The sequence below is a fragment of the Lissotriton vulgaris genome, chromosome 7, assembly GCF_964263255.1.
Source record: "Lissotriton vulgaris chromosome 7, aLisVul1.2, whole genome shotgun sequence".
NCBI lineage: Eukaryota > Metazoa > Chordata > Amphibia > Caudata > Salamandridae > Lissotriton > Lissotriton vulgaris.
This window is the reverse complement of record NC_141695.1, coordinates 1,675,012,280-1,675,028,297: the sequence shown is the minus strand read 5'-3', so window position 1 is coordinate 1,675,028,297 and position 16,018 is coordinate 1,675,012,280. Positions and strand designations below refer to the sequence as shown.

Below are 16,018 nucleotides of genomic sequence, written 5' to 3'. Positions count from 1 at the left end.
CAGCCTTGGCACATTTTTTTTTAAACAAATTAAGCACTGCATATTTACGAATAAGAGTCACGAACGAGGTCCCTGGGGGGGCTATAATTGAAGAGAATTTACTAATATTAGAGAAAGTATAAAATTTGTAACACGGAATCTGAAAGTGTCAGGCCTCTAATTACACAAAGTCTTGTGATAAATAAAAGCGGAATAAGCTGCTACTATCACAAGAACACATGTGCACCCTTACAGAAGACGAAAAACTGCAAATAGGCACATACTTTAGTCTCACCCCCACCAACAAGAGAAGGAAAAGCACAAGAATCTTCTTTCACCCCAGCCCAATACAAGGACAGGGTCATTAGCTGCCTGGGCCTTGAGCCATGGCATAGGTTTGATATAAACTCCAACCAAAATAAATGCACAAAGATGCCTACACTCATACTCCCCAATAAAACTCCTTCAGCTCAGCCATACGTCAGGTACAAGAATGTCCCCTTCCCAAATCAATCTCTGACGTCTGAGCTTACCTTCGGGATCCAGTGGAAGGCCTTCGACTTCCGGGCAGAGACATTACACCGTGTCGATGCTGGTTTCCGGCACCAGCAGGTTGAAGGTCTAGATCGGGAAGAAATAAAGGGATGGGATAGAAAAGAACACATATATATTACTTGATTAACTTATCTATTCTCAGTCACAGACCCTACTACGTAAACATCCTTCTCAAACCACCCGACTAAAAATCTTCACTTCACTCATTCAACAACAGGCTCATTATTAATATCTTAGACTAGGTTTAATCACAACCTCCTTCAAACTTACTTTTGTCTACATAAGGGTTTGTCATACACAAAGTTCACAGAGGTGAAAGGTTATAGAGGAACTCTCCTTTGTGAAAAATGCCCTAGTTGCACATCAAGTCATGTAAGGGATTTCTGTTACCCTCCTACTTGTTAATTAGCATAATATTGAAACTCCTCGGACACAAGCCCAGAGTGACATTCCCTAATCTATCTATCCTTGGTGCTCATTATGTTTCATTGCTTAAGGAAATCTCTGTGATGTTATGGTCATCTCCAAATCTAATCAACACTCTTTCCTGAATGGTGTGATGTACTACATTTCAAGAAGAACTAATTTCTTCTCAATACTCAACCATTTCTTCCCGTAGTGTCCTAAACTCTTTTCATATGTCTCACCAGCCAGTTTCATCCTGCAACTTGTCTCCTAGGTTGCAAAGTCATACACTTTGACAGCACTGGCATCATCCGCTTTGGCACACAAACTATCCAGGAAGTGAGAATAGCCTCCAAGCACTATTACCTGGGTTCGAGGTTAGAAAACACACACACTGAAGCCACACTGCGACCGTTATATCTTTATCACCAAAGCCAATTAACCCCAGAAGGAGAACCTATCTGAAGCTTCAAATGCGCACAATAATGTTCACCTGCCAATCTTGAGGTAAAATATATTACATTTCCCACCCGTTCTGTTCCTCTGCTAAAGGCATAGAGTTGTTTGATACTTTTTCTGCTTACCATACTGTCTAACAGTTATCTAGTTTGATCCCTGCTGATTGCTATGCCTCAACTAGCAAATAGGCTAGATATATCATGCGCTTTCTTTTCCAGACTCCTTAGAGCTCCATAGGTTTTTTGTTTGTATCTAGTTGCTCAGCCTCCGTTACATGACCCCTGCACCAGCTGGTTCTCGCCATCATCCATGTTAATAGTTTCGCGCATTATTTGCTTTTTCATTTTGATTGCAATAGTAATTTCAGCTTGCAGGACACTGCTTGATATCATGGTTTCTTGAGGCCTGGAGCGTTCTTAGATTCACATGCTCGTCTTCAGACTGAGAATCATCAAAAGATGGTAAAAAAGGCAGTGACAGAATGCACTTATTTAGCACTGTAGCATATCCAGCTAATCCACCTCATTCTATGACTCAGCAGAGAGTGAAAAAGGTGGAGAAGCTGTAAATTCCACTGGCCTCGCACACCTCCCCACCTCACGATTTATTTTCTACAGCTTGGCATGTAAAAGGGAACTCTCCAGAGGTCTGCTCTTTCTGAAGAATATCTATAGCAGAAGCATCTCAAAACTGGCAAGATGACTCAACAACCTGCAATTATCAGGAATATTTTGAATCCTTTCTTTCACACCAGAAGCTGTTTTTCTTCTCATTTCTCTTACCATTCCCAGCTGCAGCCATTTTCCGACTGTTTCCAGTTACAAGGCCCAGAGGTTCGCGCTCTACCCCATCTTTGAGTGTTGGAGAAGGGGAAAGTTACTTGCATCTCTTTATCTGTTGAATTTCCCACACATTTGAAATGCCTGGCCATGTGAAAATCACTGATTAGTCCCTGCCAGACAAGTGGGCCTAAAAAGATGTTTGCTAATGTCCTTCTCAGGCAGCATACTTAATGCCTGCATCCTAATCACATTGCTCAAGTGTGTGAACTTTTCAAGACTTTCTCTGCAAGGACATTATAGAGAAATTAAACACCAGTGTGCTAAATACCTTCCCCACTCCACCCTCCCAAAGCAGCAAGAGGTAAAGTGGAGCTCAAGAAATCTGGGGATAAAAGTGCAAAGGCCACAGAGTTCACCCAGGCTTCAGAAAACCGGGTTGTCTAAACATACAGTCAACAACAACATTGTGGATGAAGGTAGTGACTGTGTCCTCTGCTTCATCGCCTATGCCATACTCCACAATCACCTCGGAAGACCATTCGGCCAGCTACAGCACCTTCATCAGTGACTATGTTGATGGCATATTTTTCAATCAAGAAGACATCATGTTTGAGACCATTACTGATGACCAAATGTCCTCCTACCACCTCAACAAAGGCTCTCCAAATCCTGGGCGAGGCTGCATGGAGGTAAGGAAGGAAAATCACATTGAGGCGGAGCCCGAGGATGCCCTAAAGACAGAAGAGCTGAGCATTCACTTTTTTCCTGGATTGTGAAGAGTATAAGGACTACCACAAGGGATATGGCAAAAGCTACTATCAACGCTGAGAAGAGAGATTATGCAGAGCACAAATATTACATTATTTCGAGGACCACAAGAAGGAACAACATAAATAAATAATTAATCAGCTACAACAATAACCTGCGAAAGTTTATCACTAAACATGCCCCATAAAACAATGGAACATCAGGATAACACAATCCATTGGTTTCTGATGAACATTTATTTGAAAGACAGGAGCTCTAAATGTTGGAAGCCCGTAGCACCGAAACAGCAAAAGCAAAAATCCTTCCACTGCAATCAGTGCTTAAGTTGTAAAACAATAAGTGCAGAGGCCCAAAGTTTTGCTCAGAAGCCCACAGCCGGAGCAACAAATATCAGAGGTGCCAAATACAAAGGTTGCACAATCTTGGTTCAATTTCAAGCCCCTTTCTTCCACCACCAAGTAGTCCATGCCCCTTTATCCCACTATTGAGCGTTCATTTTTATCCCCGATTTCCCCCTTTCTCGCGGTTTACTGTCACCCACTTACTCTTTCTTTCTTCGTCAAGTTGTTTTTCTCACTCTCACTCTGGATGAAAGTCTGATGAGGGTAATAAGTGCCAGTCCCAAAAATGACTGCCCTTGGGTGCCGCCTGCAACACCTGCTCAAATTAAGCATTGCACTCCATGCTTGACAAACAGGATGTCTGTGTCCTTTGTTGCTAGATTTATCATCAGTCTTTGACCCTACTGATAATTACAGATTAAAAAAAACCTAATTATATCCTTGACAACGGACTCTCTGTTAAAGAAGCAGATCTGGTTCACTTCGTTTCTAGCATACTGCAAACAATTAGTGATATCTTAGCCTAATTTATTCTTGTGTGGTGTCCCCCAAGGATTCACTCTGTGTCTAATGCTATTTAGTTTGTATGAATAAAAAGTCAGAGTTCTGATGGAGAAAACAGATGGAGCTGTAGACTGTATATTCTGTTGGTACCCAGCTCTACTTAAAAGTCTCTACATTTCCAGATACCTGTATTCTAAAACAACTGTCACATATCTAGCTTCAAGCCTTTCATTGATCCCAAAGTAAAAACATTGGGTTAAAAGCTCAAACCCTCACTTAACCATGGTATCTCACACTGAACATAGTGTGAAACTATACAGAATGGCTTAACTTGTTAAAGAAAATAAAACATCCTCGCTTCAACTATCAGACCTCTACCTTTTTGTGCATGCCCTTATCTCTTGCACTGATAAAGAGGCCACCCTTTGTAGAAGCAATAAAAGTGAACTTAGATTCCCACAAAGCGATTGTAGACTGTGCAAACAGGCTCGTGTCAAGCAAAAACAAATTGATCACGTCACTCTCATTTTTAATATACTACATTGATTCACCAGCGAGGCAAGATTCAAATTTAAGATGGCCTGCATTCTCTTTACATACTTGCGGCAGCAAAAAACAGACTTGAGATACAAAGACACTCTTGGACTTGAGTCATTCTCCAGAGTAGTGTCTCTCCTGTGGAACTCACTGTCCGAAAAAATTACATTTTTGAGGATCTTAGTTCAGGGTGGGGGGGAGGGACACTTAAACTTTATCTACTTAAACTAGATTTGGACCAGTAATCAATCTTAGTTCATTTCAGTCTTTTTTTCGTTATTACCCTACCCATTCCAATGCTCTGTACCTCCCCCTCCACCTTAAACTCCCATACTTTCAACTGTCTCTCTTCTCTTTCCTCGATCTTTTTCCCCATAACATTCTTGTCATTTCATCTCTTCCCCATCCAATAACCTTCGATCCTACTCCATTTTGTTTCCATCATTTAACTGCTTATTCCTTTGACACTGAGGTTTGCTAAACACAGGCCTTTCATCCTCCCTTCTAGTATTTTGTTTATGATTCACTGGCTGTGTACCTCTTGATTCTCTTTAAGTAGATAACACATGTGTCGCTGTACAGCACACAGACACTTTCTTGGTAGAGAGGCACTTCAAGAAAATTTGAAATAAATAATGATCTGGCTTTGTGGCAGGCCATAATCTTAGACAAATGGGTGTTCAACATTGTTCTGTGGGGCCATTCTCCGGGATTCACCAATAGAACACCACCAGCATATAAACCACAGTCAAAACACATCCTGTGCATGTGACTAAAAAGATCAATATTGCATGATGCAGGAGAGGCAAAGTGTTTTATTAATTAAAGAAAACTATGAAGAAAAAAGTGGGTGGTTGGTGACCTATTTTGAACTTCAGAAACTCAAACAAGTATCTGAGAAATGGTTTCTGGACAATGCTAGAACACATCAGAACAATGTAATTTTCTTCAGTTCATTGCACTCCATTGCATTATTTTGACAGCCCGATAAAGCACAACTATTATCAATGTTAGCACTTCATGATGAAATCTATCCCTCACGTTTTCAATGAATGCTTTGCACCAGTGGCAGCACATCTTTGCTGCTATGAAATTAAAATTAAAATTTTCTCACAACTGGATGACTGATTGCGGACAGCACCTTCAGTTCAGGTCATTGTCCAGGCTCTGCCAATCATGCATCAGATGGTCTCCCCTAAATGTGTATAGGTCTCTCTTCTATCCTGAGGATGGTTTTCCTGTGCTCAAGAACTGGCCTAAAAGACGCAAATGTTTCGATATCTGAAGAAGGGTGGCCAAATTTGACGCATCTGGCAAATACTGTGCAGGCATGAGACTCACACACTACAATAAACTTCAAAGCCCTCCTGGACTTGATGCCATCCTGTACCCCCCTCATTCAACGTTAGCACCTTCAGAGATGAACCAACAGTGCACAATCCTCGCATGGATACAGATCTCAAACGATAAGGAGGCTGAAGAGCAAGTCTCTGTACAGTTTCAGAGAGCCATGCAGTGTTGGCGAAAGAAATAACAATTGTTCACGGTCCCACCACTCCACTTTCAGGAGCCTAGTTCTATCTCATCTCAGACACTACCCTAGAGGATGGGTGTGCACATTGAAAAGCTGTCCACAAGTGGTGACTTCACACTAGATGAATCAAGCCTATACATAAATGTGTTGGAACCCAGGGCAGTATGGCTAGTGATCATGGCCTTTCTTCTGTATATTGAAGGTCACAATTTGCACAGACAAAACAACCTATATGAGCCCTGTCCGAAAGCAAGAACAAACAAGACCTCCAATACTCCAGAAGAAGGCTCAACTTTTCGCCCAATAAGCACTAAGTCAGAGCATTATCTGACCATCAAGCATGAATCAGGTCTCAACAACGACCAAGCAGACCCAGTGAACAGGAACCCAGCTTACCTTCAATAATTCTCCAGCCTTTTTCAAAATTTAAAAACTATATAATGTGGTGCACAAGCCAAAATCTTGTGACCAAAGACGAAAATCACCCAAAACAGCATAGGCTTTTAAATGAAAGGGAAAAGCTGGATCACTTAATATGCATAGACAGGGATTCATTGGATAAATATCTTTAGTACAATTGTGTTACAATAATGTTTTCAGTTTCTTCGTAAAGTAGTCATTCATCTAATTATACTGTATGCAGTTAGTTAAAATAAGTATCATATAATTATGCACTCTTCCAAATCTGCTCAAAAAGAGTCATCAGGAATAAACCAGTGGTCACAAGTATGGAGTTATTGAAAATGAGGCAAGACAGCGCTATTGGGCAAGCAGCATAGATGAAGCATATTCAGTTGGCATTACTTCGTTGGGTAAAGCCTTTTGATGGCAATCTTTAAAAAACAAATTTGTACGTGAAATTTTGAGTGAATATAAAAAGATTGCTCCATTACCCCAGTCCATAACAATGTGGAGGCTCTGAAAACAAAATGAGCTGAAGGTAATACAACTGTAAGAGGCAGAGTGTGAATTGCTCAGGCTGTCTGGATGGAGAAACCCAGGCTGCCAATACATCAGGAAGAAGACATAAAACACTCTGTTACGGGTGTGCCACCCAATTCTGTCCAGATTATACAGGTTGGGTGCTAGGCTAGGAGATATATGGTCACAGAAACATTGGCTGACCAACATGGTCCAGATTGCTTTAAATAAAGGGGGGAAATTCCACGAAAAGACTTCTGCTTTTTAACAAATTCAAGATACCAAACCACAAAAACAAAGTACTTGATTTTCCCTGCACTGATGTTTCCACCTGGCAGCAAGCAACTTCTTAACCTTCCTATCCTCAAAAAAGTATCACAGATGGAAGACAGGTATGCTTTCGCATGTATGAATCATCACATTTGGACACGGATTAATTCCAGTTTCTCACCACTTAGTGAGCAATGAGGAGACCTGCAATCTGAATCTAGACAGAGGTCCCATCTACATCCTCCTAATATCCATTTATATCTGGACCGAGAAGATCCATCTCTCTGTACAAGATGGTATTACAAGACCTATCCAATTCCAGGTTGCTGAAGCTGCCGAACAACCAGCAGGTGTTTACCATTATACTTTCCTCTTTGTTGCACTATTACTCGGTACTCTTATACTCATGAAGCAGCTCCTGTGAACCATCTGATGATTCAAGCACAAGCAAATACATTAAAAGGTGAATGAAGGAATAAAAAGCTAGCATTTTATATGTAATATTCAACTGGCCATACCAATCAAGCCATCGTAAGCAATGCCTTAATGAATTGTTTCAGACTTATATGCCAGCTTCCACCTGTATGTTTCTCTATATCTTGAAAACACTTCTGCTGTGCTTCCAAATCATGCCGTCAAAACTTGAGGCAAGAGAACATCACATATTTTAGTTGTAACACACCAAGAACAACTAGGACTCTGGTAGCAAGGTTAATATCTCGATCGGCATGTCAGTGAAACAATTCAATGTCTTCCCGATGCAGTAGCATAGCGCTGGCTATGGACCAGTCGACAAATCTGAAGACGTTGTCATAGTGACAGAACTGACAGATGGTAAACCATGTTGCTATGACGCAGACAATTTCATTTTTTGATTCACCTTCCAAAACCCTGAAAGCCAATAGACCGGCAATGCTTGACAAAGCCAGCAATGGAAGGCACTGCGCAATATATGAGGGAGATGTAGCAAAAGCCTGTTGTAGCAAACAAAACTAAACTAAGAGATAGCATACCATCCAAAGAGTCACATAAGGACAACGGTTTAATGGTATTCACATAGGGTGAGAAGGATAGAAAGAAATGTAAAGTTGGATATAATATGCAAGGGGACACCAGTAAAGCCAAGACTAGGGAGCAGGACCCTCAAAGTCGACTGAGCAAGACATAACAACCACTAGAACACCACTGTAGCAACACATGAAAAGCAGGGGTCATTGTTGAAACTAGACCTTGCAAGACGATGCATACCGGTAAAGCAAGACCCAGCTGGTAGAGTAGATCAGGCAAGAACAGGTACACTGGTTGAGAAGAGCCTTGTCCCAAAACAGGAAACAGTATAGTAGTACCCAATAGGCATGATCAGATAAGTTGATCAAGATGGATAGAAAATAACTCATCATGGCACACTTATTAAGAGCTGCCATAGTGAAGGAGAGCACTGTGGCTTCAGCACGCTACTCTCAAATGCAAGGAAATTGTGCCTCCATTACACCTGGAGCTTTGAGGAATCATGTCAAGGTCTGTGGATGGGTGTGGTATTCGCATCTCTGGAGAAGCAAATAGTCTAGCCATGTGTAGTGAATTTATGCCCCTGGTGGTAATGTGAAGGCGGCAGCGTCAATTTCTCCATTAGCGCCGCGCCCCACCCCCATGCTGCAAAAGCAGCAGAGGTGAAAAATAAAATGATAAATTGAATTTCTTACTATTTTTTTTTTCACAGCTACTCTCAGCCTGAGCCAAGAGTCCGGAAGTGGCTGGGCCATTGCTGCTGATTTGCAGCAGTGAAGACGTGGCACTCCTGTTTAAAGTGCGCATGCCATTTTGGCTGGCTGTCTTGTGACAGCCAGCCTGACATGAGCACTTTAAACATCTCCACCCGAGCTGTCTTAGACAGCTGGGTGGAGAGAAGGCGCAGGTCCACAGTACCTAAAGGAGCAACGAGCCAGTCCCCTCCAGCCAATCCTGGCGCTGCTCTCATGCTTCTTAACATTATCAGCAGCATCTGGAGTGGTTGGTGGGAGTGGGCTGAGGCTCCGAGACTCTCGCTGGGACTTCTGAAGAGGAGACCACGGAGGACGCGTGGGTAAGTAAATATTTTATTATTTACTTTTTGGCTTACTGACAGGCATTGTGAGACAGTTGCACTGCCTTCAGCCTCAAGTTTAGAGCTCTCAATCATGGCCCGCTATAAATAAAACACTCTTAACAAGCAATGATTGAGAGCTTTGGCATCGAGACTAAAGGTATTTATCACAGTGCCTGTCAATGGATTAAAACATCCATTTCAGCTCTGGCATCTCTCCACATCTATATATCACCAACCGCCACTGGAAAAAGGGCTGTGGTGTATTTAACATGCTACGTCTTGGAGAACAAGTTACTTACCTTCAGTAACGCTCTTTCTGGTGGGTACCCTATCTAACCACAGATTCTTCACCTTTCCAATACTTCACAGACTGGATTTGGAAAATTTTCAAGCAGTACCCTTGCACAGTGGTAGGTGGGGGTCATGCGGCACCTCTTCAATGTCATTCAGCTCCAAAAGTGATGAGCAGAGATGCATATAAGCACCACAAGTGTGCACTGTTGTTGGTTGCTTTCTAGGCTATCTGGACGTGATGTTGGTTGCTTTCTAGGCTATCCGGACGTTCTAAGACGCAGAGCCTAACAGCAGATTGGCATGACCAGTGTGCAGATCTCGAAGCTTGTGACCTTTTTAAATGCAAGAGTCCAGTTCACAGACCGTCAAGGTTCGGTGAGCAATCAGCAGTTAGAGTATCCACCAGAAAAAACGTTACCGAAGACTAGTAACTTGTTCTTCTGAGGGTTACTTCTAATCACAGAAGCCTCACGTTTTGAATAGGTTCCTAACAGTACCTCCCCCAAGGGGTGTGTCTGAAGTGGCTCAATCTAATAAGTGCTGCAGGTGAAAGTGGGCAAAATGCCCTTCTCGATGGACCCAACTGTCCAGGTAACAATGCTTCATGAACATGTGGACTGATGTCCACGTAGCAGCCTGGCAAATATCCAGGAGACACTCCAGGTGACAGTGCAGCGGTAGCATCCTTGACTCTAGTGGAATTATCTCGTAGACCTCTTGTAGGCTGCTTATTAGGCAGCATTGGAAGAGTTGAATGCAGAGACTGATCCATTGGGAAATGGTTCTTTTTAGGTCTCACCGGTGACAGCGCATGGTTTGCTAACTAACGCATGTTCTTTCACTTGCGAGAAATACGGTTTACTGGAAGGGGCTTGGAATCTACCCACTGCTTACATCCGTGGGCTTCACGGTCTCTCTCATTTGTTGCCTCCTGATTGGACAGTTTGGGAAGTTTCTTTTTCTCTTCTCTATGCACAAAATCTGGCATGGATCCGGCCCTCCAGGACCGGTTTGGAGAACCCTGGTTTAGAGCGTAAACCAAGAACCAATGGATTTCCTGAATATAGTTATTCCGCGCTGCATGGTGTGTCTTTTATGCATAAATCTTCACATTAATCCGTTTTTATTGTTAATAATACTTCAGTTGTCAATCCATTTCAGGGCTCCTAAAAGGGAGAGAGACATTATTGTTCACGAGACAGGTGGGGCATAAAGATGGAGAAGGGGGGGCATGTATTTGTAGAATGTGTAGTCTGCGCCGCTCAGTCACGTGCTTTCATGACCCAAGAGGCCAGAGTAATCAGGAGGGGCTGGACCGCCCCTTTATTAATGGGGGCAGGAAATGGATGCAGCAATAGAGAGTTAAAGCTTGCTCGCGCCGGGCCACAATAAGCTTTGCTTAAGGAAACACACGATCCAGGGAGGGCTCTAGAGGCGATCGAAGATAGGTTAACACTGTTGCGAGGAAACAAGAAGGCCTTTAAGACCGAGAAGCAGTAAACTGACCCTTAAATGCAACCGATTGCAATGAAACATTGCAATCTTTTTGGCCTGATCCAGTGACCAGCAGATTATGACTCTTGTCTTGTGAGCGATCACCCCCAGCTATTTACATAGATCCCATTCATGGGCAAAGATTGCATAATAGATTTGTTTTCAAAACAGCGCTTTCTTGCTGGGGCGCTGTCTGAGCTGTTATTGATCGACGCTACAGTTACTTGACTCACTGGCAGGATGTGCTTCGCCACATGAAAGATGAAATGTTGCTTTGACCCTTCGGGAACTTGATCTTTTGACATGTATTAGGCAAAGTATTGGCAAAGAATGGATTACATTCTAAATAGCTGGGAAAACACAGAACAGCCGTCCTTTAAAGAATTAGACTCTCAATATATGTTAAATATCACCAGTTTCAATCCGTGGCTTTACATATTTATCTGGCTCTAGGAATTTCAATAGAAGGATCCAGGCGCGGTGCGTCCATAGGGGCGTGGGGGCGTGGGGGCGTAGGCCCCCCCCCCGCCCGCAGGAGACATCGAGGGAGAACTGACAATGCATGCCAGTTAGCATGACGTCGGGAGGCGTCATGTTGATTGACATGATTGTCACCAGGCAGGCAACAACACGAGTGCGCATGCGTGGGGAAGGATGGTGAATTTTTTACCCGTGCCCACACATGCGCACTTATGTTCGTGCTTTTTTGCGCATGCCCATTAGGAGACCGAAATGCCCATTAGGAGCCCTTCGGTCTCCTAATGGGCGTGCTGTGGGCATAGAGTAACCTGTGCCCCTGCAGTGCCAGGATTGGCTGCAAGGGGCTGCCAGTGCCATTCGACGACGTGAAGGTGCCAAGGGGTTGAGGAGAAGAGGAGGTGCGGACCGGGACTTGTTGTCATCATTCTGTTACACTGGTACTAATAATGTTGAAACCTACGCCCGACTGTGTTAACAAGTGTTAAAATGACAACATAATGCATTAATACTTTCACAAAATGACATCCGTTATGGTACATAATTTGCCATTTCTTGCTACATAATTTAGTCCTCTCTTGCCGCGTATTTAAAGTCACCCTGGCAATAGTTGTTCCTGTACATAGTCACAAATTTAAAAGTATCTAGAACAATACACAAATGACTGACACTCTAGAATATAAGGTCTGAGCTGTACTAATGTGTATTCGGGATTGGAGGACTCAGGTTTGAATTCCAGCTGGATAGATCAGGGAGTAATGTACCTACAGCAGTGATCTTTCTGTAACCTGCAGGTCACATAACTGATGAATGAATGATGTATGGATGTGGGTGGGTGGGTGGATGCATGAATGATGTATGGATGCATGGATGCATGCATGATGGATTGATGGGTGCATGAATGAATGATGTATGGATGCAGGGTGGGTGGGTGGATGCATGAATGATGCATGCATGATGGGTGGATGCATGATGGATGGATGGGTGGATGCATGAATGATGTATGGATGCAGGATGGGTGGGTGGATGCATGAATGATGTTTGGATGGATGCAAGGTGGTTCGGGCTCGCTCGCTGCGGTGCAATATGCAAATTAGTTTACGCCCACTACTTTCAAATGCCACCAGCCGCCCTTGAAAGGATCGCATGGAATCAGGCGCGTAATGCAGGACACTGCAGCTCCTCCGGCACAGCCTGGCCCAACCCTTCAAGGGGACCCAGTGTCGTTCAGGTGGCCCCATTCAACCTAAAACCGATGACTATCTATAAAATACGAGAGACTCTCGGGGCCCTAATGACATTTTGCAAGGGGATGGGGGGCATTATTTTGTGTTACAACATTGACTGGAATTTAATTTCCCAAGTCGACGGCATTCTCATTCCAACCATCTTGTTGGAATTTCCATCAGATAGAGAACTCAGAGTTCAACTTCTTAAACTTTTATTTATTTGTGTGTGCTATCTCAAAGTTGCTGTGAACTTTCATATTTGGATATGAACTTTCTTAAAGTTGTTCTGGTTGAAGCACTTTACTAACCAACTAGGCAGGCCATGGTACATACCCAACTTCATCTCGGTTCCCACTGCGCCTAAATATGTCAAATTGTGTTTTAAAACTGCAAGCAATGTAAATATAGTCGAGCCCAGGTCTAAGAAATAAAACACATCTTATGACAACCCATCTAAAGAATTTCCATTTTTGCTGTGAGGAATGTTGCCATAATTTCATATTAAAAGTTTATATTAAATATGTTCTGGACAATTAGTAAGGGAAAAAATTCCATCTGTGTAGCAAAACACACCTGGATATTTTAAGTAATAGCCCTGCAACTAAAATGACTAATCACAATAGTCCACGTTAATTCTCGCTTGTGCCCGCGCATGGGCTCTCGTTTGAGAGATATTTTTTACTAGAAGAGACTTGGAGCCCACCCACTGCTTCTCATTCATTGTCACTCATTTGCTGTCTCCTAATTGGGCAGCATGTGCCGGTTTCACTTACTCTTCTTTCGTCTGGAGCATGGACCAAGTACTGGTTCATTTCTTGATTAGGGTTCTTCCACATTTTGTTTACTTACAAGGGGCTTAGAGCCCGCCCATTGCTTATCATTGGCTAGTTTCATCATCACTCATTTCCTTGCTTCTCTTTGGTCAGCGAGTGTCAACTTCACTTTCTCTTCATGTGTCTTTCCCTACCCTGGAGCATGGCCCAAGTACTTCTTCCCTTGCTCTGTCTTATCACTGCTTGCTGTCTTCAGAGGTGTTTTTTTTCCCTTTTACTTGCACCCACTGCCTCTCTCCCACACCCAGAGCTGCTGCTTGCCCTACAAACTCCCCACCCTCCTCCTGCTTTGTTGCTTGCCCGGCACATCCTTCCCTGTTGTGCTCGTCCACCCTACCCTCTCCCCCTTTATTGCTGGCCTCCTCTTGTTCTGCCTGAAAAAAAGTGCCCAAAAGTCACACCAAAGGTATTTTTTTAGATACTACAAAGATTGACACGGAGCTGTGCTCCCTTTTTGGTGCTGTCTTAATGTGGAGCAAACATGGATAACTACAGCTCGGACGTAAGATAATTAAATGTTTTTTTGTGTGAAGGGAGAGAATAATTCAATACTAAGAAAATGGATCACTGCCCCTCCCGGTCAGCACTGGCTGTGAAATAGCACCTTCCCCCCTAACTTTCAGCCAGGCTGCACAGCAGCTTGCTTTGTAGTGCCTCGCCTTTATTTGCCCCAGAGATTCCAACAAAGAGCTGATTGTCCACATTTTTTGTTTTTTTTTTTAAATTATATTTTTATTGCAGAGTTATAAACCACAGGATACAATTAATCAGCCAGTACACTTGTGGGCTCCCCCCGTCCAATAAGAATTCACAGTCGTACACAGCCATTCAGCCCGCATCCCGGAGGCCGGGCGGCATATTACAGCGCTCAAGAGGAACACATCGCAGTGTACGTCCCATTGGGACCCTGGCTGGAAGGTCGTTTTGTGTATCTGCTTTTATCCCCCCACCCACAACAACATTCCCGTCAGCCATCTCCACGATAATCAATGAAATCGCCCTTACCGGGGCCTGCCTTAGGCGCTATGGGTCTGCGCACCTGGCCGTTCTGCCCAGTCAGTCTACCCTCCACTTAGTGTCCATCGTCCCAGTAGATCCAAGGCCCTAACAAGCAACCCTTCAATGGCTTCCGGCCCTCCCCAAACACCCTACAACCAACCCCCCCAAAGCCCCCCCTCCCCTGGCAACTGCTAAGGTGCGTGCTTCGCCCTGTCGAATTGGATGGGTCCACTACAGTGCGTAGTACCATATTTCTGTGTCCGCCCCGCGGTGTCCAGCGGCTTAGATCTCACCATCCTCATCCTCAACCAAAGAATCACGCAAAGCCTGTACCACTAACTCCCATGCACGCGCCGCATCCAGTGCCTTCTCATTCCCCAACTTTACTGCTTGCTTCATCCGGAGCACACTCTCGCAGTCAGCCCACCGCAGCAGCTCATTCTTCCATCTACGCAGTGAGGGACCTCCCCTGGACTTCCAGTGCCACGATATTTCCCTCTGTGCCAATATCAGGCCCAGGTCTATGAATTTGCTTGTCACCTTGGTGTGCTTAGTATGCGGGAACCAGAGCAATAGGCACGCCGCCATGTCGAATTCTACCTGCCTGTCAGTCACTTCATTCAGGAGTTCCCCTACTTCCGCCCAATAGGTCCCCAGTTGCGGACACCCCCAAAACAAGTGGTCCATGTCCGCCCCTGGGGACGAACACCGGGGGCAACAGGCATCCGGCACCTGAAAGTACCGCTGTAGTTTCTCAGGAGTTAAATAGGCCCTATGGAGCACATAGAAATGGACCTGCTGAAAGCGCGCGTTCCTAGTGCCCTTCCACGTGCGTCGCAGGATATGGCCCCATGCCGTATCCGGTATGGGCCGGCCAACGCTCACCTCCCATTTAGCCTTGAGCCCGTGGAGTGGTTCCAGCCCCTCGTTCAGCATCCTATTATGGAGGCACGTCACAGCTTTGAATGTACCAGCCGCCATTACCACATATTGGCACGCCATGGTCGTCGTGGGTTCCAAGAGCCCCTCTTTCCAGTGCTTTTGTACGGCAGCCACGACTGCCGCGTGTAGGAGGAAGCCCCCCTCAGGCAGTCCGAACTGGTCCCGGAGCACTTCGAACGGCGCCAAGGCCCCATCTATGTACAAGTCGCCCACCACCTGCAACCCCGCCTCCTCCCATTCCAACAACGGGGACCAATCTCCTCCGTGCGGCAATGCCGTCAACATCCCAAACGGGATCTCCGGGGCATAAGGCCGCGATGCCCTCGCTCTCCGAAGGCTCCTCTGCCAGCACAGCCGGAGCGTCCGCTCTTCCATGGTGAGGGCCCGTAACTCGAGCCGCTGCTGCATGATGATGTAGGACAGCACGTGGCGCTGTATTCCCCGATCCCGGTCCTCCTCCGGTCCCCGGAACACCCTGGCTACGTTCTGCGTTAGGACCTGCAACTGCGCCGCAAGATAATACAACTCGAGGTCGGGCACGGCCATGCCCCCTTCCAGCTTGGGGCGAAGTAGCGTGCTCAGGGCTACTCTGCGGCGGCCATGCCCCCA

General features: G+C 44.8%; 1 protein-coding gene across 2 annotated transcripts in view; it reads right to left on the bottom strand.

The window, feature by feature from the left end:
• The window catches only part of SNPH (syntaphilin), a 135,476-nt gene that overhangs the window by 95,209 nt on the left and 24,249 nt on the right, over window positions 1-16,018 (bottom strand). For both annotated transcript variants that reach the window (XM_086929056.1, XM_086929057.1), the window contains exon 2: window positions 513-600. In XM_086929056.1, coding sequence (XP_086785182.1) covers window positions 513-600 — 88 coding nt within the window. The remainder of the gene's footprint in view (window positions 1-512; window positions 601-16,018) is intronic.